The following is a 27,916-nucleotide window of genomic DNA, read 5'->3' on the forward strand; positions in this document are numbered from 1 at the left end:
TTTTCAGCTCATGTTTAATCAGGAAGAGCAGCTGTATCTTATGTATTGATATGTTGTGCAAGAGATGATCTTATCTTCAATCCTGTTCTTCCATGCTGAATGGTTGTTTCTCTGGTTAGGCTTGGGACAATCACTCCATTGGACGTAGAGAGGACTGGTCAATTCTGCTCTTCCATGCTGCTTGGTTATTACTCTGGTTGGGCTTGGAGCAATCACTCCATTGGACGTAGAGAGGTCTGGTATTGGTTGTGTTTTGTTGGGTTTAGGGAGTATGTTGAAGGAGAGGTTTGAAATGTCACAAAATTCATTGAAACCTTGTTCACAGTCAGTATATATAATGAACAACCAAGAAAGCATGTGATGGATGGTTTTTAGCATTGACCAAGTTGTGTTTATTAATCTATCTAGGACTTGAGTATTTTGTCCCCATTTTCTTCATCCTTCAATCCATGACAATAATGGGTAATTCATACACTGAAAGAAGATATTTCTTGGGTGATTATACCTCCCTTCAACGTCCTGTGTGTAATTTATCAAATGCCTGTTTTAAGACAATGTCTTTGTATAAAATGAATATTTTGAAAGTTGAGGTTATTAATTAAGTTTGGTATAGCAATTATGTGTTCTTGCAGACAAAATACACTGCATGTAGCTTTGTACAACTCGCTGCTGAGATCTTCGGAGGGAAAATATGTTCAATAACTCTTGTATCTTGCAACATGAAACTCTTATTATTTGTTTTAATGTCATATCTTGAGGTAGTGCACTTATCAAAATGTGTAAAGAGCAATAACCAGCTGTTCCTTCCAAACTTATGTTAGAGTACTTATTTTTATGCTCAAAATCAATTCCTTTATCAACTTGTTTGAAAACATCTTTTTCTGTAGAAAATGGTAAGTTGATCTATCTCCTTGCATATGTTTTTGAAGGTCAACCATATCATTTTTTTTGTCCATCCTTCCATCCATTCATTTATCCTAAAATTGTGGTTTCTGTATAAAAACTAAGGATGCAATGATGGTATGAAATCATAATTTTGGTGTATAGGTGCATCACACTAAAATACAGGTAAAATTTTGTCAGTCTTCATAGTCCACAGGACAAAGGTCACTGCTCATTGGGTTTTTATATGCCTGTCCTAGATGGGACGTATTATGGTATCACGCTCGGTGTCCGTCCGTACGTTAACTTTTCCTTGTAAACGGGATAACTTCAGTTTGACTTAACCTAGGCTAATATAATTTGGTGTGTATGATAGCATGTATCCTAGGAAGCCTGTTGATTTTGGGGTCAAAAGTTCGAAGGTCAAGGTCACAGTGACATATTTTCATCTTACCCTTCTGCAGTCCTTGTAAACGCGATAACTTCAGTTTAACTAAACCAAGGCTCATATAATTTGGTGTGTATGATACTAGCATGGATCCCAGGAAGCCTTTCGATTTTGATGTCCAAAGGTCAACATCACAGTGACATGTTTTCATCTTATCCTTCTTAAGTCCTTGTTAACGTGATAACTTTAGTTTAAATTAACCTAGGCTCATATAATTTGGTGTGTATACTAGCATTGATCCTAGGAATTCTATTGATTTTGAGGTCAGAAGGTCGAAGGTGAAGTCGACACCTTCCACTCTTGTTTCTTGACCAATAACTACATTTTCCGCATTACAGACGGGCATATTCTTGTTTTTAAGAGAAACACAGGGGTGATCTGTGTCCTATAGTCTCTCCCACGTTTCATTGATGCAGGCTATGTTACAATGAAAAACACTCCATCCCTCAGATAGAATGTTAAATGGAGGCCCTGTGTAGAGGAGAGTCACCAACTTTGCACGTTAAGAACCCACTGCACTATTGGTATAAGAGTAGGGGGAAACCCCGGTGTAGTGGTCCACCTGCACTCCCCCCAATCAGTTATATTGCGAGGAGAGACCTGCGGGTCATAGTGATTCAGTTTGCTTTTCGCCTCCCAAGCACAGGCGACGCCAAACAAATACTAATAATAATATAGAACTCAAAACATATCTAGTTTGTAAAAAGAAGAAACTAAAAATGGGTTACTTAGTCAATCCTTATACTTCAGTCTCTTTTTTCAGTCAAACTGTACCTCAACTTTGATGTGGTTTAACAACATTTGTCTGTTTCAGTACTATGTGTTATCAGACGGTTTTAAGTGTTGAAATCTAACACAGACTCAAAAATTATACCAAATCTATTGGATAAAAATGAGGGGGTGGATTGTGGGTATTAATATATACTTTCTTAATGTTAAATGTGAAGTTTCTCTTGTAGTTGGATGGGCATTAGAAAAAAAAAATTATACAAGATGATTAATTAATGATCTCAGGGTTGTAAAGATGTTCTTACCCATATTTGAAATTTAGCTCATTGATGTAAATTAATCTTCTTGTGGTCAATATGAGAAAGTCAATGTAATCAAAGCATTCTAGCTGAGTACCACTTCTTATCTTCTGAAACCTCATTTCTTGTGTGCAATTACTGCAGAGCTGCCAAGTAGTACGATTTTTCCGTATTGAGTACGTTTTTGCAACCAAAATACGGCAGTACGTTTTTTCTTTAAAAAATACGTTTTTTGTATTTAAAAAAAAAAAAAAATCGAAATTTATTGAGAAAAATCATCTCTATATGTCTTTATTTCATAAAACGTACACAAATATGGTTATTAGATCAATGTAATTTCAGGTAACTTGTTTCTTTTTCAATCATTCTGTAAAAACCAGGGTGAGATATACACAAGTTTCAATGTTGTTTTTTTTTCCATCTGCAAGAGCAGTGCACATTTTAGCTTGCATGCAGCTTGAGCGCCGTGATGAGCGAGTGCGCCAAGCATTTTATTATGAAATACACTTTTGGGGGGAAAAATACAAAATATTTATCTCACACGGTAAAAATACTGATTTTTTGGTCACAATACTGATTTTGGGGGATAAGAATACTGAAAATGCAAAATACAACTTGGCAGCTCTGAATTAGTTTCAGTAGATGTAGTGCAGTGTAAAATATACTCACAGAAATATTCATGGAAGATGGAGATTCTTCTATCATGGATTGGACTTATACCCCCTGGAGGGTTTTTTAAATGTCATTATTCAGTCAAAATATATGCATCTTGATGATGTATTCAATATCTCAATATTCATGACACTTTTTTTTTTTGGGGGGGGGGTTATTATACAGAACTGAGTACAGGTAACTCTGCCTAAGTCAACCTTCCATAAGTCAAATAATCACCTAAGTCGAAGCAATTTATTGAGACCAGATTATTCAAAACGTGTTATATACCTCTTCTAAGTTAAATTTTGCCCAAGTCAAACAGATATCTCTGGTCCTAAGAGATTGGACTTGGGTATCGTAGTTTGATAAATGAAGCTTGTACAAAGTAGGTATCAAAACCCTATTATTAATGTAAATCTACTGCATAGCTTGCAGTGAGTATACATCACAAATGATCTTGGGTTTTTTTAAATTCTATTGTAAATCATGATACAAATTTAATGTTTTTTTTATTACTTTTGTAATGGTAATTATGAAATATAAATGTGAATGCAATGATATACCTCTATAAATATTTACAGAAATATCAAATGGCAATTTGTTGAATTTACTTTCTCTTTACAATGATCAAAAATTCTATTGCAGCTTTTGTAAAAAAAAATGCTTGTTTTCCCAAAATAAAGCATGAAGGAAGTATATTGCATAAATACTAAAGATAGTATACTATTTGTAACGCTAGCATCTTTCTCTTTAATGTTCAGACTTTTTACATTTCATGCTGTGCTTTGTCTATTTTTGGGGTATATTTTTTGTATTTACCTCAATTGTAAGATACTTGAAAATATTGAAATTTTTTAAATTTCATACTAATTAATTCTTTATCATATCTTGCTAAAGTGAGTGTTCATGCAGTAACTGCTTTACAGAATGAATGAAATGGCATTTTGCATTAATTGAGAAATCATTATTAAATAATGAATATAACTGTTGCTCAAATCTTATTTACCATGTGCTGAAAATATATTGCATCCAGAATTTTATGAGAATTGTAAGTTGTGAGAGTTTGATTCCCTTTTCTTCTTTTAATTTTAAACTGGGAAGAAATTATAAGTATTCACATTTATATCAAAGGCACATTTTGTGGAAGTGCTGAAATAGTCTTGGGAGATGAGTGTTGAAGAGATGCAAGGAAGAGAGTGAAGAAGGAGAGAAGAGGGGAGAATGGATGAGAGAAAGAGAGGGAGAGAAAGGAGGAGAGGGGGTAGAGAGAAGAGGGAGGGAGAGAAAAATGGGCAGAGTTTATTTGCTTGAAGCTACAATTGCTGTTGTCTAGATGTCCACAAAAATGAAAGGATCATTACAAAGTAGGATTTTAATTCAGAAACCTGATCATGTTTATATAGAAACCTCTCAAATTTACCAAGAACATGATTTGTTTCTTTGTGTGAATACAGAAAATCTAAATTCAAATTTTATGCGGCTGATTTGAGAGGTTCCTATGATAACATGTTCTTTTGAAGAATTCCTTTCACATTCTCTCCAAGCAATCAGGATCTGCTGAATAAGCGTGAGGATGAATTCTCTGTATGATAAAACATGAAGAATGCGAGAACAAGCTTTAGTAGTCGTAGGTTTGGGGTTAGGTTTTTTTTTTGGGGGGGGGGGATTTTAACATAGTAATTTTTCATTGGAGTTCATGTAATTATCACCAGGGTAGGTAATGCTATTGAATTAAAAAGAATGAAAGGATCTGGGGGGGGGGGGTACTCGACCAAAAAAGTGGTAGGTATGTGCCGCGGGCGAGACAAAAAGTGGGGGCTCTGGAGCGGGCTTATTGTAAAATGGAGGATCCTCGGAATGGGCTTGGGAACTACATATGTTTGTGAAAATGGGGGTCATTGGAACGGGTCGTCTGTGCGTGAGTGCGTATACATCCCTATGGAACGGGCATTATGTGCATGCAGCTCATAGACAAATAAATACAGCTAGCCCGGCGGCACGGGCGCGCTCGCGCAGAGGCGATGGTCGAACAGTGCTCTGCGGCCGCTTTTCACCAAAATTGCAGCTCATTGTAGCGGATCAATGCGGCCGGAATGGGTGTAACGAAAAATATGCAAAGCTTTGGAGCAGATTTTTTTCTCGATGAGAAGAAAATGCTATGCTCTGGAGCGGCTTTCTTTGTTCTTTTTCTCAATAAGACAAAAATGCTATGACTTGGAACGGAAATTTTAGTGTAAAAATGGGGGTCCCCTCCGCGGCACATACCCACTACGCATTATATACTGAGTGCCCCCCCCCCCCCCCCCCCTCCGGAAGGATGTATTCTTTCTCTTACTTTCACAATTTTTTTTTCTCCATTATTTCTTAATCTCTTTAAATTTATCCAATTTGTCTTTTATATTTTTTCTCCTTTCTTTCTTTCTCTTTCTTTCCTCTGTTATTTTCTGCCCTCTTCTTGCGCCATCCTTGTTTACTTTTAAAGGGATTTTTAAAAATCATAAAAACTATGGAAAATAACATGTTCAGGTAATTTCAAGGTGTGCATTGCTTAAGAGCAACATTTGCATAGCAGATTCGGATACTTTCCCACTGTTTATGCCTCCGCTCCATACACGGGTGGTTACTGGTATTGTGTCTTTGGGTCATCTGTCCTTTTTCTCACCCTCTCTTTCTTCTCCCTCCATTTCTCCCCTCTCACTTTCTCTCTTCTTTGCTAGTTTTGCACCACTGTCTGTCACTACACCCCTCTCTCTCTTCTCTTCTTCCCTCTATTTCTACCTTTCTCTCCCTCCACATCTTCTTACTTTTCCAATGTTTTTTCTCATAATTTTTATTTCACTTTTTTTTAATTTCAGTTAACAATTATTCTACAAACACACACAAATATACTGATTAGCAGAACTTGCAGTGGTTTATTCTGTATTAATCTTGATATAATATAATACAATATTTCTTGTTGAGAACCAAAAAATCTAATTTGCATTCAGACTAGCAAATAATATAAATCCTATGATTATAAAGTAGTGTAAAAAGAATTTCACTGAAGATAATCACAAAACTACAGTGAGTTCTAAAGTTAGAGTGTTAAAGTGAAATGAAATAAATAATGGCAAATTTGCATTCCTATTTACAGATAAGACATACAACATGTATATCTGAGACACTTTATTCATATTCTTATGACAACTTGATAGAAAACTAGCTATGAGATTCCTTTAAAGAAATCCCAATGAAACTCATTGGATAGGTTATTCCATTAAAGTTTGAGCATATATAGCTTTCTTTTCAAACAATTGATTTATCAATGTACATGTGCAGAATGTGCATCTATTTTCCATTAAGAATGATGCACATTTCATAATATGATTATGTAGTTAATTAATCAGGGATTTGCGGTGAATGGTATGCTTCACTTCTGTCAAATGAAAGGGACTAATAAATTAGGATTAGTAAGATAGATAAAACCAAGTTAATTTAAGACCTTTGATAACATTTTGAGTGATTAGTATCTCTGTATATGTCCTACACTGCTACTAAGCTAACTGATTGAATCACTGGCAATTCTTTATATTTCATATCAATCATGAAATAAAAACATACATAGTTCATTTCATTAGCATACATGTATATGCTGCCCTCTCTAGCCAAACTCCTTGAAATGACGTCTACACACATTGTAGTCTTAAACACACAAGTCAGGAATGCTACATATATCTACTGGAATGATTTTCTTACACAGCATGTTTATATCTTTTATAGATGATAAATGAATTAATCAGAAATCAAATTCAAATACATAAAAATCATGGCAACATCATGGTTATAATGCATTTACACTGTAATTATTAAAAGACTACCCAAGTGCTTGAAAAACTGTTTTACATCTGCCAGTGTATGACAATGATAAATGCATAGATTTATGTTTTATAACTACAGAGAGGGTTAGAGAAACAAGGAAAATCAAATAAATCTGATCAAAGTGCATCATCAATGATACAACTAAAACAAAACCCAACTAATTCCTGCAATATCATTCTTGATATTTTTTCAAAATAAAAACAAACTTTGGCAAAAGAATCCTGGTGGATGCTCTTAACATCATCTTACGCCACACATTTTAATGCATAGGTCACTCATGATGAGCTAAAAGCACCAAAATAAAACAAAAATCACACTCTACTCCATGTTTAACCTTCCAAAACACAATATATCACTAACATCAGCTGAAATATATGTACATCTCTACATCTATTTACACTCAGAAATAACACAGCCCAGCTGTGCCTTGCTTCTTACCAAAAACAAAAAGTATTGCATCAAATGCATAATAACCACTAAAACAAATTCATTTCTTGCTAATAAATAACATGCACTTTACATCTGAAAAATAATCACATGAAATAAACAACCACATTTATTGATATACACAGGTTACTTTTATACTAAGCAACAATAATGTCAAATTCTAACTGTACAGTTGCAATATGCAGAAAAGGTGATATGTGAGTTATACAATACAAAAAGTGATTCAAGTCAAGTACTATTTTGGTAAATTGGAAAATGGTCTCTTTAGATTTGGCATGAGGACAGTTAATACAATAAAGCTTGTTTTATAAGTAGGACCTTAAACCACATTCATTAAAAAGGTCAACAACATTGCTTCTTGTATAGCAGACAATTTGAGATAGTAACTGTTGATAACTATTCAATGGTAAGAGTTAAAAGAAATTACACTTACTTCTGGGATCTTTGATAAAAAAAGAATTAGAAGGAGTTCTTTTTTAGGATGATCAAACAGGTAATAGATGAAAAAAGTGGACTGAAAGAAATACAGTTGACTCTGCCACAGTAAAATGTCATTAAGTCAAATAATTGGCTGCATGGAAGTGATTTTTCAGAAAAGATCATATAAAGCATCTCTAAATTCACCGAAATTGAACAGATTTTTAAGGTCACAAGAGATTGAAGTTTGGCAGTTTCTCTTGTATATAACAGTAATGTTAGCTTTCAAAAGGGCAATGCCAAACAATGTTGTTTATTATCGTTTTCTTCCATTTTTTCTTATTACAAATACTTTTGAAGTGTTTTCAAAGTACTTTTATCTGCTTTTCATGATAATTGTTATTATTTTATTCTATATCAAAAGGCATATCAAATTGACTTTTGGTAAAATTGGTACTACAGTCAACAGTACTGAGTGCTTGAGTATCAAAAACTCTATGACAATAATCGATAGTAATCATTAAATAATTCATTTCATTCTTGCTGTCTGTATTTAAATTACATTCATTTTTAAATAAAATTCTAATTTCATTAAGTTACAATTTGAATCAAGAATCTTAATCTTATAACATTTATTACAATTGCAATCTTAATTACAATTTAAATTCAGACAGAGATGATATTGGTAATAGGTATTTATGAAAAAAAAGCTATTCAATTTAAAACTCTACATAAATTTCCTTGTCAAAAGTGATACTTAAAAACAGAATTATTTTAAATTACTTTAACTTTAATTTGCAAAAGGTACGGTCATATATTTTTCTACAAACATAGATTAAATAATAAGGAAGAATGCTAGCACCTGTAGTAATAACAATATTAGATTTCAGTAAGTAATCTTGACTATTTCTTGGCTAGAAAAAAATTCAAAACATCTGACTTCAAGTGGCTATATTTATAAATATTCATACAAAAAACAACGTACAATTTACAAGATCTATGCACTTTTATCGCCGAGTTAGTGTATCAGTATCGCCCTTGAATACAATGAAATATTGACAAACTTTAGTAAAAGTGAATTCTAATGTCTTAGAAGTATTTTGTCAATGATGATTGACTTACAAACGGTAATATATTTTTCAGGTTGCATTGGATTAACCAGATAATTCGTTCTGTATTTATATAATCAATAAATCACAGATTCTCATATGATGACAGTCTAACAAAATCAATCACAGTCTATAATACAATTAATTTCATATATGTGAAGTAGTCAATGCTTCAATAATGATCTCAAATTTAATCTCTGCTGTACCAGACAGTCATAAAGGGTGTACACAAACGTTTGCCAGCATGGATGCTAAAATGCTGGAAAGGCTCTCGTATCAAGATGGGAATACTTCGAGTACTCATCTTTTACATTCATCAATGGTGGCCCTCAGAAGTGCTGCATTCAGTCTCTGTTTGATTTCTTGACACAGTTATATTTTGTTCATTAATTTGCAACCTCTACAAGTGTAGCACCACCATTGTTCATCGAGTTGTTTGTCATCGGCCCTGTGCCGGCAGCAGCGGCAGCGGCAGCAGCCGCTGCAGCTGCAGCCTGGATAGCACCAACACACTCGTTATGGGTAAAGCTATGTCGCCTCAGGTCACAGTTCCGTCTGAAGACCTTTCCACAGTTAGGACAGTTGAAGGGTTTGATGTCTGTGTGGGTTAGAAGATGCGTCTTTAGGTTACTACGTTGGTTGAAGGTCCGTCCACAGGTGGCGCACTTGTGAGGCGATTGCTGCATGTGAAGGGTTTTATGAACAGCTAGAGTTCTTGCCTGACAGAATCCTTTACCACACTCTCCACATTTGAATGGTTTCTCCTTAGAATGGATGTACCTAATACAGTGAGAAAAATCAGATTTGAAAATGTCATAAGAAAATAGTACGATTGAACCACAAGTCATACAAGGAACGTGATGTAGACCTGTATTGAAGTATGATCCAATGAAGTTAAAAATATACATTATTACTATACCAAGCCATATTTGTATTCCATTAAATGGATAACCCCACCCCCCTGAAAAAGGGGACACCCAATTGGAAAATGGAAAAGAAAAATGAACTATATCAGTCTGATTTTGTTTTCATACAAAATGATTACTGGTATTTTAAATGCATCCTTCCCTTTTTATAGAAGGAACTCAATTGAATGAAATTATACATGAGTAAAAATTGAAATCGAGAATTTCCTTGCTATATTATTGGTATGAACCCGGTAGTCCAGCTTCCAAAGAACATTATTTCAGAAGCATGTTCCTAATCTATTACAGTTCACATGAACTTTTCCTTCTCAAAACATATTTGTTTCCTTCTTTATCAGCTCTTTAGGTTGGAAGTTGGCTTCAGTTTCACACCACAATAGGTATAAATGTGACTTTCTTGAAGATTAGTTATCAAAGAGGTTAAAAAGGAAACTCCTCTAAGGGCAAGATGTTCTTTGTTTGAAACAAAAATATTAATGTGGTGGCAAGACCACTGTACTATGGTGTTTACAAAATAGAGTGAAATCAAGATCATTGAGAGCATGACATGAATAAAAAAGCAGAAGCCTGGTTTGAAGGAGGACTTCAAAGGTTAGAAGCAAAAAGGCAATACTAGTGGAGAAAGATTTGATCATTCAAAGATTACGTATTGTACATGAGTAAAAGATCATATTTTCAAAGGTTAAATGGAGGAGGTACACAAGGTTTTAACTAAACTAATGGAAGATACAAAGAAAATTTCGGAAAGGCAAGAATTACTTAAGACTTAAGAGCACAAAAGAAACATTGATTAAGTCCTGAAGAATGAGTGAAACACAATTAATGAAGGTTTCAAGTGAATGTTCTTTCTCTAAAAAATAAATTTCACCCTTGACTTGTTTTACAAGAAAAAGAAAAGCCGACTTTGAATACTTAAAGGAGCAATCTTTCAACTACATTGATTTTGGTTTCTTTGGGACCTCAACCGTTTTATCCATCTTCTTTTTCTCCTCCAAACCATGGATTAGGGGAGTGAAGGTTACCCACTTTTCACAGGTGTGAGAGTTTTCAGCCATCTCATGCCGCTAACGAGGGAACCAGGCCAACCCAACCATCTGCAAGATAGGCGGGGTCACACCAAAGATGGCTTGCCTGGTTGCCGCCATCCAAACCGCTACTTGCTGCTCAGCAGCAGAAGTTTTGGGCATCTGCTCTATGATCCATTGAGATTAAGCGCTCCTTGTCCTCTTGATCAGGACATGACAGACAAGGTAACCTGCTAAACTCATTGTGGATAATCTTCAGCTTCCCTTCAGCCAGTTCTCTTGGCGGTCAACGCATTATCTCATCATCCCCACCAGCAATGAGATGATCTACCAAATGTATCAATGTGAGGAGGTGGTTGAGGGAGGAGGAAGTCCAGGGTTATCTCAGAGTTTACCATGGTAACTTAGCTTATAATTGGATATTACCGTCTTTAATTGTTGCCATCTTGTTCTGGGATATTACCCCTAAATTGGCCTGTATCCTTTGGTTGCACCACAAAGAAATCTCAGGTATGATTGATGGGCTTAGCATTTCAGAGCTCCTAGCTTGTCCCCTTTCCCAGGGAGATACACCTTGGGTCGTTTTTTGTTCAGTTTTCACCTCTTGGTTTACACTATTTTCTTACAAAACCTCTGTTTTATTCAAGATGGATCAATAACTGAATTAAACATTAACAGAAAGATATATGGATGACGGCTGGTCAAAACAGATCAAGAACAATGCTTGTGGTTTTGAGTGCATTGAATGATATAAAGCTAGTATCTGACAGTATACTGCCATCTTTTGGCAAAGCAAACATCAACCTCAGAGGGTGCCAAACAGATCTGTGGGCTTGATTATGAGATTTATTTTGGTACACATCTACCCCCGGGGGGGGGGCACTCAGTATATAATGCATAGTGGGTATGTGCCGCGGAGGGGACCCCCATTTTTACACTCAAATTTCCGTTCCAAGGCATAGCATTTTTGTCTTATTGAGAAAAAGAACAAAGAAAGCCGCTCCAAGGCATAGCATTTCCTTCTTATCGAGAAAAAAGAAGAAAGAAATCCGCTCCAAAGCTTTGCATATTTTTCGTTACGCCGTTCCGGTCGCATTGATCTGCTACAATTTTGGTGAAAAGCGGCCGTAGAGCGCTTTTCGACCATCGCCTAAGCGCGAGTGCACCCGGCAGAGGCCGCGCTAGCTGCGTCATGCACGATTGCCCGTTCCATAGGGATGCATACGCACTCACAGAGATACGGAGATCCGTTCCGAGGACCCCCGTTTTCACAAACATTTGTAGTTCCGAAGCCCGTTCCGAGGACCTTCCTTTTTACAATAAGCCCGCTCCAAGGCCCCCGTTTTTTGCCTCGCCCGCGGCACACCCCTACCACTTTTTTGGTCGAGTGCCCCCCCCGGGCATCTACCCCACCTTTCAAGAAACAGAAACAACAACATAAAAGAACAAAGAAGCAATAATTTGCTACCTTTATGCCGAATACAAGGGCATTTTTATCCTATGTAACTATAAATCTCTTTTTTTTTGGCGAGGGATGACAAACAATAGAGAAAAAAAAATCAGAGCTATAGATTAGAAGGTTCAAAGAACCAAATCTTCTATTCCCTGGCTACCAGAAGTCTGGTATGCAGGTGTGCACGTCAACCACTCCTTCCATTACTGCTCAGTGGAGGTGACACAAGCAACCCCATCCATACTCTCACATTAATTTTTATTTTATGACTTGTAGTTTAACACCCAGTGTGGCATCGCAAGATAACGCTTGGTGCTAAATACTCAATTTGCCAATCGCTTTGTATGCATAGACCGGAAGCTTGTGAGATAATAGTATTTACCAAAAGATAAAACCCACCTTGATGAAGGAAGATGGAAGCACAAAAACAGAAATAACCTCCGAAAGACCTCTGAAAGAAATCAGGAAACTTTGGGGAAGAGATTGCTCTCCAGCTATTTCCCATGTATTTTTTAATGAAAATAAATAAATGGAACTAAAAACTAAAATGATATGACAAATATTCATAAGTTGCAAATAGGTTAGAAAAGGTGCACAATATTCTTAATTGATTCCAATCAAACATTTGGCATTCATGTGTATAAATATAATCATATTTAAAGAAAAATTACCCCTTTTGAATTATGTCTTTTTCTTCCAATCTAAATGACATAATTTGAAGAAATTAAATCCACTAAAAATACCATTAAAATATGTGTATATTTATACTGTAATTAAAATGATTTTCATTTAAATCGTTTAATGAGTACAGGGAAAATAACTTAAGAAATATGAATTTATGATGAACTAATGTGTAAATTTCCTCAAACATCTTAGCGTTTCATCTTAGCCTTTTTAATACCGGTATGTCATCTTCTCTTACGACAAACACCTTACATCTTGACCTATCAATCAAGATTTCTGGTCCTGATAAGACCAGGTCTAACAACAGAACCGGAAGGCGATGACAGAGATAAGTGTGCCGAGATCGTGTAGGTACTGGACCTCTCAATTGTTTACTGCGGAGGCGGACAGTAAGGTGCAAGAGAGATGTTTACAATCGTTACTAACCAAACTTCCTTAAGTCAAATGAAAATAATACAAGTGTTTATTGATATCATAGGCACAAAAATATAGGCTTGACTTTAGTCAAGCATTCCACGCATACAGATAATGTACAGTAACCTTATTTATCAAATTATAATTGTTAAAAGTAAATAGTCAGTCGAAATATCATTGTTTAATACTGTATGGTTCAGTCGAGTTGGTCCTTATGTCAAATCTGTAAAAAATGAAATATTGTACAATTCAAACAAGAAAAAACAAAATAGTGAGTGAGGGACATCATCGACTGTCTCATTTAAATGTCACTGAGTTGTGCATAGTTTTCTTTAACATGTCATGACTTTGTTATTATACATCCAATTTTGATGATTTTTTTTCTAATTTATTCAATTGGAAAACATTTTTCTGGGGGGAATTTGACCTTTCAGTAATATAGTTTATTCAAAAAAATGATAAGAAAATATTTTGAAAGAAAAGAAAAACCTTATTTTAAAGAGATATTCAAAGGAAAGGCTCAACAGCATGTTGAAAAGCAGAATAATTGTGATGTTTTAACTGCCTTTAAACATTGTCTGCATTGATAGTACAAGAATGCTATATTACGTATATTACACTGTCTATACATTATTATTTGATTACTTGTTTGTGATTAAATGTTTACCAAAGGGAACTTAATTCATCTTCAATCATCATAAAACTATAAACTGAGCATATAAATTGGACATTTATGACATATGGGAATTTCACTACTGTTTTATTTCAACTTATGTAGATTCTCTATTAATCTATTCCAATTTATCATTCTAATAGTTTCAGAAACCCAGTACACTCTAGAAGCATTTTACACGCAATCAAGTTCAGTTTCAATCAAGTCAATCTATTTCTCAGGAAATAAACTCCATTCTGTGTTACAGTGAATCAGATTTTCAAGTTCTCTATTAAAGTGAAAATAATTAAATTGTCAGTAGAAGTAACACCAAATTAAGTCAAAATAATTTTGAAATCCCAGTAACTGTAACTTTAACTCGGCATAAAGTTTACCCCCAGCAGATGCCATTCTAAGTCTAATCTTACTCTAAAAAAATAAATATGTATCTTTACTTTTTATCAACAGAGACATACCTATTCATTTTCAGTCTCAATATAATAATACCTGAATTAACTGTTTTGATAAACAGTTTTCTCGCTACAGAAGGCCTATGTACATACATATACCAATAGATTTAACTTCTTGTACAATAATCTAAATGCTATGCCAGTCAGAGAAGATAATTGTTGAAATAAGGAGGGAAATATTTGAAGATGAATAACGCAGAGATAAATAAATTCAAAGAAAGTTGTGATTCAACCTATTGAATCATCATATGGAAAATGAAACCATGAAATGCACCATTATCTCCATCCACACCCAAGAATAGACCTAATGACTGATTTTCAAGAAAAAAATATTTCTAAGCTAAACTGCATCCTAATACGGTTCGGGTGAATGGTTAATCTGGAGCATGGATTTTGATCACCATGTGATTCAGACGATGGTGATTATTACCTGATAGTTCCCCAAAGTAGATCAAAAAAGATTAAATACTAAGCACGCATCATGATTAGAAATGTCTAGGCTGGGACATACATTTCAAATCACTCTCTTGGAATAAAAAGTGTTGACGTGTGCGGGGGAAACAAAGAAATATTGAGATATCAATTTTAATCTTTTAAACACTTATCATGCATGATGATTAAATTTGTCAAAGCTTGGACAGATTTTAAACTACTCCCTCACAATAAAACAAAGAGACAATGTGAGTCGCAAGACACAAATACAGTCCTAGAATGTAGCGTTTCATCCTACATTTCTTGCATGAGACAATAGAAGTATAGGTTAATAATAATATGAATATTACATGATGAATCAGAATGTATCAGACCAAATTCAATAAGAGTGGTATTCTAACTTTCCTCAGACTCTCAATTTCTCTCAATCTTATTAGTGAATGCCATCAAAAGTGATTAATTGATCAATTCTTTTCATGAATATCATGATAGTATCAATTTGATAACCTTGGCTTGTTTTTTAACCACCTACTTGAAAAAAAAAAGGCAATTGAAACTTTATCAAGGTAAATCGGTTAGACCTTTTCTAAATCTCTGCATACAAAGTTACTAATAGTTCTGGAAGCATTGTTAAGACTACTTCAACAGATGGTCAAGAAAAACATTGCTTTCTTTATTATTATATTTTCTTGAATTTTCTTATAATCCCACCTCTGTATAACTAATAAAAAATGTTCAAAAGCATACTTCAGTACTTTTAATTACCTATCAAACATGAATTTCAAAAGATACCTTTCTATCAATTATAGCTGGCTTTCCATATCTCAACCTCACTTCAAACAGATTACTGCTTATGATGTACATTTCATTCATTACATTTCATGAATGAAATGAATTAATCTAGTTATCAAAGAAAATATGCCTATAAGGGAAAAATTTTGAAGAAAGTTTACATTATAACAGAAAATAACACTTCAACCTTTTTTTAAAGTTCTATATATTAAAGGTAATTTGACCTTAAATCGAACCTATTAATAGTGAAGTTTATCCTTATATTTGGGGCACATTTAATGCTTCGGCAATTAATAAGTATGGCAGATCAACATCTATAGCCAATCAGCCTGCTTTCTAAGATGTAATGAGAGATATAATGAAATGCTTCGTAACTAGGGTGTGTTATATCATAGCGGAAGCAACTGCAAATCCAGTATTAATAGATAATCATCAATGACCATTTCTTTGCTGTCTTCTTAAAATGAAATTAAACGTGAGGCCCGATAGCTCTCTTCTCAACTTCTTCCTTTTCATTCTCTTCTCCCTACCACTCTCACTCTCTCTCTCTTTCTATTTTTCTTGAACTTCTGTTCTTTTTCTTAATTTCTAATTTTCTCCTTTCTCTCTTAAAATTTCTCAAATTACAATTATTTTATAATGGCATATTTCTTTCTTTGTTTCTCAACCACACACTCACTTTTCTTTCCCCCTCCCCCCTTTATCTCCCCCTCTCTCTCTCTCTCTCCTTCTCTTGATTGAGATTCAAGCAACTGATCCTCTAGAAATTATTCAAATTTATGACAATTTTTGTGGTTGTTGCTAAATGAATGATTATGAATAGTTTTAATCAATAAATCCCAACTGACCATAAGATAACAATATGTGGTCATTCTTCCCAAGAAAGTACCCTCCCATTTAAACTATTCTTCAAGTCACATCATTCTTCCTTTGTGAGTGATTAAAATCACAATCCATCCAATTTATTCCATGACGGTCACTTAGTTTGACCATTGAGTCTTATCCCTTTAATCATTCTCTACTCCTCTTACCCCTTAACCCACTTCTTCTCATAGAGAATCAACAATTCCTTCATGAAGTAATGCTAAGCCTGGTATGTGACACAAACTCTTAAACATATTCATAGATAAGGATCCTAAACATGTCCTTCCTCTTCTTCTTCCTCTCATTAATGTTTCATATATCTTCATTTGAAAGTCGAAACCTATATTTCCCTCTTATAAACCCTTTCAATGCCAAAGATCTGATAAGAAGCACCAATCCCGTGTAATATGAACATAGAATAATATCAGAGGGGTTAAATATCATGGAAATGTTCCTTCAACAGATCTTGTTGCCATGCTGGACAATAGGGGCATCATCACGTAGGGTGTGGATTAGGATTAATAGGGGCGAAAGATTAATGCGTAATCGTCTTAAATGACCAGCTGAATCAAACAGTTGAAACAACTGCTGCTTTCTTGCTATGAAATTAAGGCAAATTTTGACAGTTTCTTTCAATTTCCTTTAAGAGATAAGGTGTCTGTTAAATTTCTGATAACAAATATCATTATAAGGACATACTTCCTGAAGAGAAATATTTTTTTTCATATACATGTATGTTCCATGTTCTACAAATTGTTTGCTGTTCATACCAACTTGGGATCAAAATATACATTTTGATATTTTGGCAGAAATCAAAATGGAAGAACTACTCAATATGTGGCAAAATGTATATCCCTTTAGTTTCAGAGATACAGAAATATATTTGATTCAATGACACATAATTCTTATACACAATGCACTTATTCCACTGTAGCAAAGCAATCCAATAACTGCACATAAGCAATATACATATTCACCGAACTGATTAATCTGCCTGCATTGATTCTGGATGTAAAAACATTCTTGAAAAGTATATTGGGACACCAAAGACTAGATTATTTAAAGGTTTGGCTTGCCATAGTTCGATCACAATCTTAAGTGATGTTTTGAGTTAAAACTTTGTTAAAGGACAAGTCCACCCTGACAAAAAAAAATTGAAAATTGAAATAAGAAAGTTATGGCATTTTAAGGTTTCGCTTAATTTCATAAAACAGTTATATGCACATCCTGGTCGGTATGCAAATGAGGAGACTGATGACGTCATCCATTCACTATTTCTTTTGTATTTTATTATATGATATATTAAATATTCTAATTTTCTCCTCATTGTCAAGTGAAACAGTGATTAATACCTCCCTGAACATGTGGAATTAGCATTGTGTAATACTATATGGTTCAGTCAAGTCGGTCCCTATGGTCAAATCTGAAAAAAATGAAATATTGTATAGTTCAAACAATAAAAAACAAAAGAAATAGTGAGTGATGGACATCATCGACTGACTCATTTGCATGTCAGTAAGTTGTGCATATCACTGTTTTGTTAAAAATAAGCGAAACTTTTAATGCCATAACTTTCTTATTTTACATCCGATTTTGATGAAATTTTCAGTGTTATGCTAGTTTGATTTTTCTCTACTTATTCAAATCAATATTTTGCTGGGGTGGACTTGACCTTTAAAAACAACCACTAGCTCCCAAGAAATGCAATTCTTTGCATGAATACCAGAAAGATATATAAGAAGCAAGCTGAATGTCACTTTTACTATTCCCAGCCATTATCGGTTATGACCTCGTACTGATATCTTCTCAATTAGGGGTAACATTAAGGAGAGGAAATCAGGGAGAAAACCTGATAGCTGTCTGGTTATGAAGCTAAGACTTTACTAATTCCTGGCTTCTGTTTTTAAGGAAACTTCCAAAGTCTTTCCAAGTCTTCTCATTTTGGAATAAGATACTCCGATTGCCAATTTGACTAATGAGGATGAAGATCGTGAAATTTGAAGATGGTATTCAAGTTTCTTCCCTTTCCTGCTTAGGATTGTGAATAGTTCTCCTGGTATCCCCTCTTAACAGAACCCAGTTCCTACGTGATGTAATCAATTGAAGTAGTATAGCTGAAATTATAATGCTTATTGGAAAATGATATTACCCCCCCCCCCTTAATGAACATCAAATACTTTATATTGCAAGAGAGCTAAAGCACCTGATTGTCTTCTCATAATGTTCAATATATCATTGAATGCAAAATAAAAAGAGATTTTACAAAGTACACTCACCCTCCCATTGTTTTAAAGCAGATACAGTGAAATGCAAGATGTTTCAACTTTCATGTATCTTCTTCAGACAAAAAAATTCCACTCCTACTGACTCTGATAAATGTGAAAATGTTCCCTTCCTTTTTTCATATTTAAGTTTTGTTTTGTTTCTTAATTTATTTGATTTATTGATCTATCTTTGGGTGCAAATCAGTTGTCAGACTAAAGTGTGATGGGTTAAGTCTAGGAAGCAGAGTCACGTTGTCATAGACCCATACATTCATGTATTTTAGGGAGGGCGTGTCTGAGGCATTCAGTGTCACACAAATTATAGGAAAGGCTTAAGGTATTAGCTAAAAAACCTTATACTGAACCAAGAAACATGATACAATTCTATGACTGTGCAATGAATGTAACTCCGAGTCGACAAGACACGAGCTGAGAACGGAAAGACAGAGAGAAAAAAAACATGTCAAAGAATACCCACAAACACTCACAGCCGCTGACTACTGAATTATGTATTTTCATTAATGATTAATCCTATATTCATTTGGCAGGGAAATAAAATCAGTAGTTTCGAATAAGATTTAGGGGGAATTAGTTGCCGGAGAGGGGCACGCCCTCTTGGCTTAATCTCACATTCTACAATATCAAAGTCAAATTTGTTAATCTGCGACGTGTTCAGAGACTTGTGAATCACGGCAAGAGGGGGCTGATGAATTATCGAACTCTAGTGGATCACGTCGTTCACAGATCAAAGTAAAATCACTTGCAGATTTATACTGGTGAATTGTAGAGTAATGTCTCTACTAGGCACATGACAGGTCTATTTCAAATAACCATGTGACTTTAATAGCTCATGCATGGATGTTGGCCATGTTTTGCTCAAAACATTTTTTTCAATATTAGTTCCTTTTTTATTGAGAGTGGTAATATCTAAGCTAATTAAAAGTAATTAAACTTACTATAATGAGCATCATAACTACTTATTTTATTTATATATTTACTTAGTGTTTTATATCTGGGGTACATATACATTTTTTTCTGAAGGGGTTTATATCATCAAAACAATTTAGAAAACTGGTTTCATATACTTTCTAAAGTCACTTTCACTTTTGTATTTAAGAATATGAGATATATATATAATATAAGATAAGAATTAATTTAGTCTAATGTTTTAAAGTATATAAAGAAATCAGTTGCTATGGGGATAAGAAAGATCTGGAATCTACTTTTTATCAGAGGTAAGTGGGGGAACAATCTTTATAAAACGTTTCATACAAAAGCCACTGTGAAAGGACCCTAACAATTATGAGTCTCCAACAAGAAAAATCTTTAATCACTGCTTTTCATTTACCACACTGTGTGGAGAGTATAGCTTGGGATGAATGCATTTTATAATCGCACTTTCAGAAAAGAATTAGTCAGCATCTAAAGACAACTAAAATCTCTTTCAGAAAAAAAAAACTGGAATAGAATGGAAGAATAGAATTCAGGTTACATCAACTGGTTGTTTCATGATGAATGATTATCATCCAATTTAGAAATGAACCTAAAGCCAGACATCTTATTGATGAATGCTAGATTACACATTGAACAGAATTGAATAGAAATACTAACAGTCTGTGAAATCCTGAATCAAATAAGTTACATGAGGTAAACTTGATGGATCACTTATCTTGGAAACCAGACGGACAGAAGGAAAGTTCCTTGATTTATGACAAAACTCAGACAAGCACTGGAGACCAAATGGAAAATATTAAAAGAGAAGATGGTTAAACAGGCTCCTAATATTCTACAGAGCTTTCAAGTCCAATTAAAACATGATGGATGTTGGTAGGAGCACTACTTTTTACATCAAGCTTCAGTTCAATAAGGATGTAAGGGAGAATGATTTTGATTTGAGACAAAGGGCCATTGATTCTATAAGATAGTTAATGCCCATATCGCTATAAGAAGCAGATAATGTACATTTGCACTTCCAAAATCAGTTATGACTTGAATTTTTTTTGTTACAGTACCTGAGAATATGCACTGCCTATGGAAGTGAATATGTAGTTTCAATTAAGAAACATATACCAAAGTATAAATATATGTTGGTCATCATTCCTATACTTAAAAATTAATGTTTAAAAAAGATACAGACTAAGGTGGTACTAGATATTCAAGATGATTCATTTTTATATTTTGGGGGTTACAATATTCTATAATGACCAGTTGGGGAGAAGGGGTAAATAAAAATCAAATATGGAAGGGGTTTGAGTGGAAATAGGGATATTAAATGATAGAAAGAAGAGAGAGATAATTTGATGAAATAAAAGGAAAATTGTGATAGCAAGATACATTTTAAGAGAATTCTGATCAACATGTAATAACAGGAGAAAGAGAAAGTAAATAACTCTGGGTTAATAACCACTGCTGAAATTAATAGCTACTACAAGTATGGAATAATATACCAATATGAAAATAAAACTTACTATCTGTAATAACAGTGGAGCTGTATTATAAATAATAGTCCCCACTTGTTCATTATCATAAGAATTCATATCTCAAGTGAAAACAGATCTTCATATTTTTCCTTTGAAGTTTTTATCACAGAATTTGCAAACTGAGACTGTTGGCTAGGGAGGTGAATAATATTGCTGTAATCTACTATCCGAACATTTTCAAGCCATATTACTTTCAGCTTTTGTTCTCATAAAGAAATATAATGTACATTGGAGTTCTGGCAAGGACTCTATTTTACCGCTTCAACAACTATTCGGCTTCCTCAATGGGTTGCCAGCCAGCCATCGAGAAAGAAAACAAAGATCTAAATCTCTTACACAAATGCACAAACACCCAGAGAAAATCTCAAAGAAAAAAATGATAGTTTCAAAAAATCCTTCTTATTTTTCCTAACAAATATACTCTAAATCTCGATTGTTTTAGCAGCCACCAGTCCTGAGCTAATGATGGATCCAATCCATCCTGTGAGCTCCTCAAATTTGCAGGATTAGCCTTTCATGCTTTATCCTTCCCTTCTGATGCTGCAACCTTCGCACCCCTTTGGCCCAATTTCTCAATCCTTTCCGACCTCTTAGCCTTAACCCTCTCACAACCAGTTAGTGCTCCTGAGGACCAAAGGAATAAAGAATTCCCCTAAACTAATTCCAAACCACCACCTTCCTCTCTGCTCCTAATTTCCTCTATTTCAACCACATGACTGCAAACCTGCTCATTCATCTGCATGATAGTACACCCTCATAGACATAATAACTTCCTCAATTGAAGGGAAAATGACACCTATATCTCTATCTCTAACTTTCTTTTCTTCTCTCTCATGCTATTCCTTTCCCCCGTATACCTTTGGCATACAAAGCGGAACTAAGCTTACTGAAAAAAGGAGAGGTTGTAGTTCCTCATAAGGTATTTCCTTTCAGGAAGACGCTCTCATGCCATGATCTAAAGTAGTTGAAGTCCACTTGACGTCGTTGAGCAGCCAATGATAACGCTACTATATGTTTCTTTGGCAGGCATTTGATTTTATTTTCTAACTTGTCCTTTGGTAGAAATGATATGTATGAGGGTACTTTCCCTCAAACATACCCCACGTTTCTAATTCTCAACTTGGAATCTGGTTTCTCTCATAGAGAAAGGGCTTTTCAAGTACACAAACTGTTTGGAGAAAAAATAATCTATTGATGGTTTTTTAGTGTGAACATCCTGAATCTTCAAATTTCATCATCAATAACATCATCCCTCGCTTTTGATTTTTATTGTCAAATTACTGAAACTGAACCATTTCAGAGAGAAAGGGTTCCCACCATATGTTATTTCACTCCTTAACAGTGGAGGAGAAAAGGAAAATGAAGCTCAATAATTCAAAAGTCGCCAGGAAACCAAATCAAACGTATCACGAGACTCAGTTTCGCGTCATCTCCAAGATCTGATTTCCATTTTTCATCTCTTTAAAATGCCTTTTCAATCTTCTCATTCCCATGCACATTGTATTCCATTAAACAAAAGAATAGAGTGAAAACAAATCAAGTTTTATATCATGAAATAATTTTAAATGTATTTCAATTACTTATCTTCTGATTTCGTGGGTATTAATTATGCCTGAAATTGCAATTGTGCGGCATATATAGTTAGTTAGCAATTGACAGCAATGGCATAATAAGCAGAGGGGGCAAGATATGGTGCATTGCGTAAAATTTAAAACAATAATTGGGAGAACGATGCGAGCAAGTAAACATTTCGACATTTTTATTATAAAAATCAAAGTTTGTGATAGATTTTAACACAATATTAAAAAAATAATATAATTTTTACCCTTCTCTCTTTCCTCATTTCTCTTTTTTATTCTTGGTCGTGCAAAATTTTGGTAGCAATAACCCCCCAAGCCCCCCCTCCAATCTGTATGCTACCGCTTGGCAGTAAGCTCCTGTTTCAAGTTTTGTACATTTTTGCTTGAATTCCCTGATTCAAATAAAGACACATATTTTATAATCCCCTATACCCCCCTAACCTAAAGAAAAAATGTCATTAATTTTGATGAGGACAAGGTTTCATTCTAAAAAGCATTCCTGCTTTAGATCGTCGGAACCTGGCATCTTTAAGAAGAATTCCACTGTTTACAGAATATCTAGCTACTGGTTCTATCTTGAAGAAGAGAACTTTTCTTTTCAGGGAAAAATCAGAATAGAACAGAATAATTACACAAAGAAGCCCGGTTTTCTGGTGTTATCCTGCTTCTTAACACCAGAGGGATGAAGAAAAATGTCATTGTCCAATAGGAAAATCTGTTTGCAGAATTCTTGTCAACATTTGTCTGCTCTTTAATGTAGAAGACCTTTCCCGACAATGAGTGAAAAAAAAGCTTTGGAGAGAATAAAAGAATTCTAGCTTTAGCCTTACTTCTAGAAAAAAATAAAGATATACTGACTCTTTACTATTTACGGATTGCAATTAACTACATTCACTATAAATCCTTTTAAATGTTTAGGTTTTCATTTACATAACAAGTACTTGAAGTTCTGGATGTATGGAATTGTAAGGATGACATGAAGAGCAAAAAGGAAGGAGAGAACAACAGATATGTAGGAATGAGTGAAAAAGAATGCTAAAACTGACAGATTTCTAATATAAATTAGAAATGAAGGACTAACCTGTGGTCTCTAAGATGGTCTTGTCTTCTAAATGCCTTATGGCAGATATCACAAGAATATGGTCTTTCATCAGTATGGGTCCTTTCATGTATCAGAAGGTTGTATGACTTGGTGAAATGACGTCCACAGAACCTGCAGATGAACTCTTTTTTAGCTCTCATCGGTCCTCTCCCCCGGCGCCTCTCGGTTGGTTGCAAAGGCACCAACCGCGTCTTGCTACTATCGGCACTGCAAGGTTGAGTCGCGGCAATGGCCAGATGAGCAAAGTCAAACTTAGGTGCTTTCTTTGGCGGTGCCGATGATGACCCCAATGATGTGTGGTGGCGAGAGGATGGCACCGATGAGGAACCGTTGAGTACTAGGCGCCTCAATGTGCTGTTTGGATTTGGTACCGTCAGTGAGGCACTTGGTGGTGCTGTGATGGCACCAGGTGGTACCTGCCAGGTGGCGAGACCCTGTGTCCATGCAGCAGTACTGATTGCACCAAGGGGTAAGAAAGGGACGTGTTCAGCACCTTTGAGGGTACCAGCTGCGGCGCCACAGGCCAGAGCATTTGGTAGATGGATAGGACTAGGGTGATGAAGGGTTGTCAGCTGGTTCTGACTTGTCGGTGTTAGAGGAGGTGTTGGTGGTCCTGATGGCTTGGCTTTCTTCAGCTCTGCAGAGTTAAGATGAAAGAGAAGAAGAACAAATTTAGATCTTTGATACCAGTTTCAACATTATGTCCAACCTTGCATGGTATGTGTGGTGTATAATGTGAATAATAATCGTCCTTGTTCATGAAATCTGCAGTGCCGGGCTAGAAGTCTTGTTATACAAACCTTTGCATCTGCAGTATAATGAATACCATAAAGATTGATTCTTTATTTATAGAAGTCTTCCCATCCATCCATACAAAACTGCAAATAATTTAATGGTTTTTTATGGAACATAACTCCAATGGGTGCTTAATATTAGTTTACAACAACCATCATCAAAGAACAAATTTTTCAAATTTTATCCACTTTATCATTAAACTCGCCATTATAATCTATTCAGTTAGTGACATATACTGGGATTGAATATTACAAACCAATAACTAATTCAACACACATGCTTGAAATATCTCCTTTGCCATAACAAATCACTCGTAACATACTTTTAATAATGCTCATCTGATGTATTTTTTATTTTCATTTTTTAACTTCTCTAAAACCACCTGCCATTTTAATTAAACTCTGTCAGCAGAATACTCAAGGAGTAAATGTCATTTTAAAGAAGATGGGCGTGCTTTGTCCTGAAACTTTGCGACCAGTACCCAAACATAACATTAGAACCTTGTTGGCTAACAAGACTAATTCAAGGAACAAACAAAATTAGCGGCATCACATCGCTAAGATTTCAATTACGTACTCACACCATTCACAAGCAGTGATAAAATAAAAAATGGTAGTCCGATAAATGAACTGGAATAAATAAAGTCCATTAAGGTTAAATACATATATGGGTGGTGATTTTTGTCACTAACAGGTTTATTCACTGTCTTTGCTAAATTGTTACTGTGAAACTTTACTCCAAAAGTTTTCTATATATTTCTCTCTCTCTCTCAATGTTCACTTGCTCAAAAGTCTTTCTAATGTACCATTTTTATCTTTATTCTTTTTCCCATATTGTTGTTATTATCTATCTCCAATTTCTCTCCCTTTACTTACAAATATGCTCTCCATTTACCCCCCCCCTTGCCCTCTCTCTCTCTCTCTTACTTGTTTTCCATGTCTATGTATGTACAGAAGAACATGTTTTGTGAAAAACCTTGTAGAAATATAATCATTCTATGCGAAATGTGTTACTGTATTATGTTACTAAAGCTGAAATCTGTAATCAATTCTACCCCAATCAAGTTCAAATTATGCTTCCAAATGGGGCTCAGTACCCCACACAAACCAAATTGCTACTGAACTTTTGAGAAAGCCGCAAAATCTGCCCAAATTCCTGCCAAATTTGTCGACTCCTTTTGTTTCAAGTTGCCACGTTTGTTTTCCAACTGTGTCTTCCGATCGCAGCTCCCAACGCATGGCCCTGATAAAGGAATCTGAGATGAGACGTTGCTGCGGCAGCCTTTGAAGACCGGCATCCGACCTGTTAGGGAGGAATTAGCTACAATTTGCATTCTTGTGGGCTGTCATCTTGCAACAGAGGGTCAAGTTTCAAACTTTTCAACTGGGTATGGCCAAGCACACCCTGAAGCTTAACATTTGAAATAGCTCTCCAATCAATTTGATTACAGGTTTCTCTAAGCTAACCTAATTGATCCCGATGGTCTCTTGAAGCAAGTTGATGGACTGGATCTCTGGGAGCTAAATCGGAGGCTATGAGTTGGCAGTGTAATAGGTTTAAGAGGGTCTCTCTGCAATATACATGTAAGCCCATATCCTTGAGGCATGAAGCCATAGTGCGGCCGCTTAGCCCAAAGCCTTTGAGACAATTGGTTTGATCCTACCAGGCAATTGCAAAAGTGTTCCCTTGACACATCCAGCTGACAGGTATGATTGAGATGTGTGACAGCGGTGACACAACTATACCGCTTCAATTTTCTACTCTGTCTCTGCCTTTCTTTTTTTCTCTTCCTCTCCCTTTTCTCTTCATCTCTCCTTTTGTCATCCTATTTTTCTCAATGTGCAGGGTCTCAGTTTCACAGTTGGGACCAGTAGAGATCTCCATCCCTAGCCCACCAAAATGCCCCCCTGCCGCTCCCGTTTGCTACTGACATCCACAATACAGTCTGGTAATTGTGGCCAACACCAAGGAACACAAAAGACCTAACTAATGGGGCTCTTGGCTTCACTGCAGGTCATCTCTTCAGTTTAAAATGGCCAAGCGGAAATGCCTCACCCCTGTGCCTGTAATTCGCTCCCTTTCAACTGGGAAGCAGCGGTGTTGATATTTGCAAGCAAGTGCACCGGAGCTGACTGTTTGGTTCCCCGACCAGGTCTTACGGTCAGACGACGTGTTTGCTCTCCCGTCCGTGCCTCGACCTGCTCCGGCATCTCTTCGGGACCGCGGCGCACGCAGCTGTTTGAGAGGAAGAGAATTTCATGTTGGGACTAGGATGCAGAGGTGCAGGGGTATAAGGACCCTGGTGTGATGAGCTAATTGGGGTGACAAAGATGAAGCAGTGGATCGGAAGTACCCTCTCCTTCAATACTGTTATACATAGACCATGGTATCATTACACACAGTGGGATACTAGCTGGCAGCAGCAGCGATACAATGCAATTCCATTACACGTGACTCAAACAGTCAATGCTGAAAAATGTTGACCCGATACATTAAAAGTAATTTGGAGTACCAATTCACCGGATATCAAACTGATACATAACTCAATTCAGATCAGGATATTGAATATAATTTCTTAAATACCTGGCCTTTTTAAGTTGCACAAGTACAGAGAAAAAAAAATGTCTACACAGCATGTTCAACATTTGTTCCTCACAATTAATTACAAATTACAGTTCAAGTTCTTTCGATCTGCAACAAGATAACAGTTCGATAGTTCATTTTGTAACATTGACATATCTTTTGGTAACAAGCTATACTACTCTGTGTCTGAAGTAGCCAAGATTAATTAAGTAGAAGATGTGAATGGAGATATCAATTGTTCATCTGGGATCAAGATAATTAAATGGGGAGAACAATTTTCTTCCTCAGGTAAATAAAAAAGTATTCAGTACAAGACAGGGTAGTGTAAATATGAACTAGACATTCATTTCTTGCTCTTATACACTAAAGATTCCCCATCCTCTATTCCTTCATCTCCTTTTTCATCTTTCTCTCTATCATTATCCCTTTTAATTTTTACTCTATAATGTTCACCTTCATCTCAACTTCCATCCCTCTCATACCCCCCCCCCCCTCATCCTGTCCTTCCCCTTACATCTCCTCCTCCTCCTCCCCCATGTTTCCCCTCCCCTCTTCTC

General features: G+C 35.5%; 2 protein-coding genes across 7 annotated transcripts in view; one reads left to right on the plus strand and one right to left on the minus strand.

Annotated features, from left to right (window-relative positions):
* LOC129256143 (glutaminase kidney isoform, mitochondrial-like) overlaps window positions 1-4,052 on the plus strand; it is a 59,379-nt gene extending 55,327 nt beyond the window's left edge. For all 6 annotated transcript variants that reach the window (XM_064109026.1, XM_054894419.2, XM_064108977.1 and 3 more), the window contains one exon: window positions 8-4,052. The gene's annotated coding sequence lies outside the window, so the exon portion shown is untranslated. The remainder of the gene's footprint in view (window positions 1-7) is intronic.
* A 5,177-nt stretch (window positions 4,053-9,229) lies between these two features.
* LOC129254342 (zinc finger protein 835-like) lies at window positions 9,230-27,896 on the minus strand. Its single transcript, XM_064112751.1, has 5 exons — window positions 27,874-27,896; window positions 26,832-27,011; window positions 25,936-26,078; window positions 23,961-24,618; window positions 9,230-9,623 (listed from the first exon to the last, which is right to left on the minus strand). The coding sequence occupies exons 1-5, from the start codon at window positions 27,894-27,896 to the stop codon at window positions 9,230-9,232; spliced, it is 1,398 nt and encodes a 465-aa protein (XP_063968821.1).
* Between the last annotated feature and the right edge of the window lie 20 nt (window positions 27,897-27,916).

This window comes from Lytechinus pictus, chromosome 1 (assembly GCF_037042905.1).
Source record: "Lytechinus pictus isolate F3 Inbred chromosome 1, Lp3.0, whole genome shotgun sequence".
NCBI lineage: Eukaryota > Metazoa > Echinodermata > Echinoidea > Temnopleuroida > Toxopneustidae > Lytechinus > Lytechinus pictus.

Excerpts from the sequence above, each read along its gene's own strand:
- LOC129254342 (XM_064112751.1), bottom strand. The coding sequence starts at position 27,896 with ATGGGGGAGGAGGAGGAGGAGAT. Across the intron at positions 26,079-26,831 it reads AGCGAATTACAGGCACAGGG|GTCGGATGCCGGTCTTCAAA; the intron begins GTGAGGCATTTC and ends CCTCCCTAACAG. Across the intron at positions 24,619-25,935 it reads AAAAGGAGTCGACAAATTTG|AGCTGAAGAAAGCCAAGCCA; the intron begins GCAGGAATTTGG and ends TTAACTCTGCAG.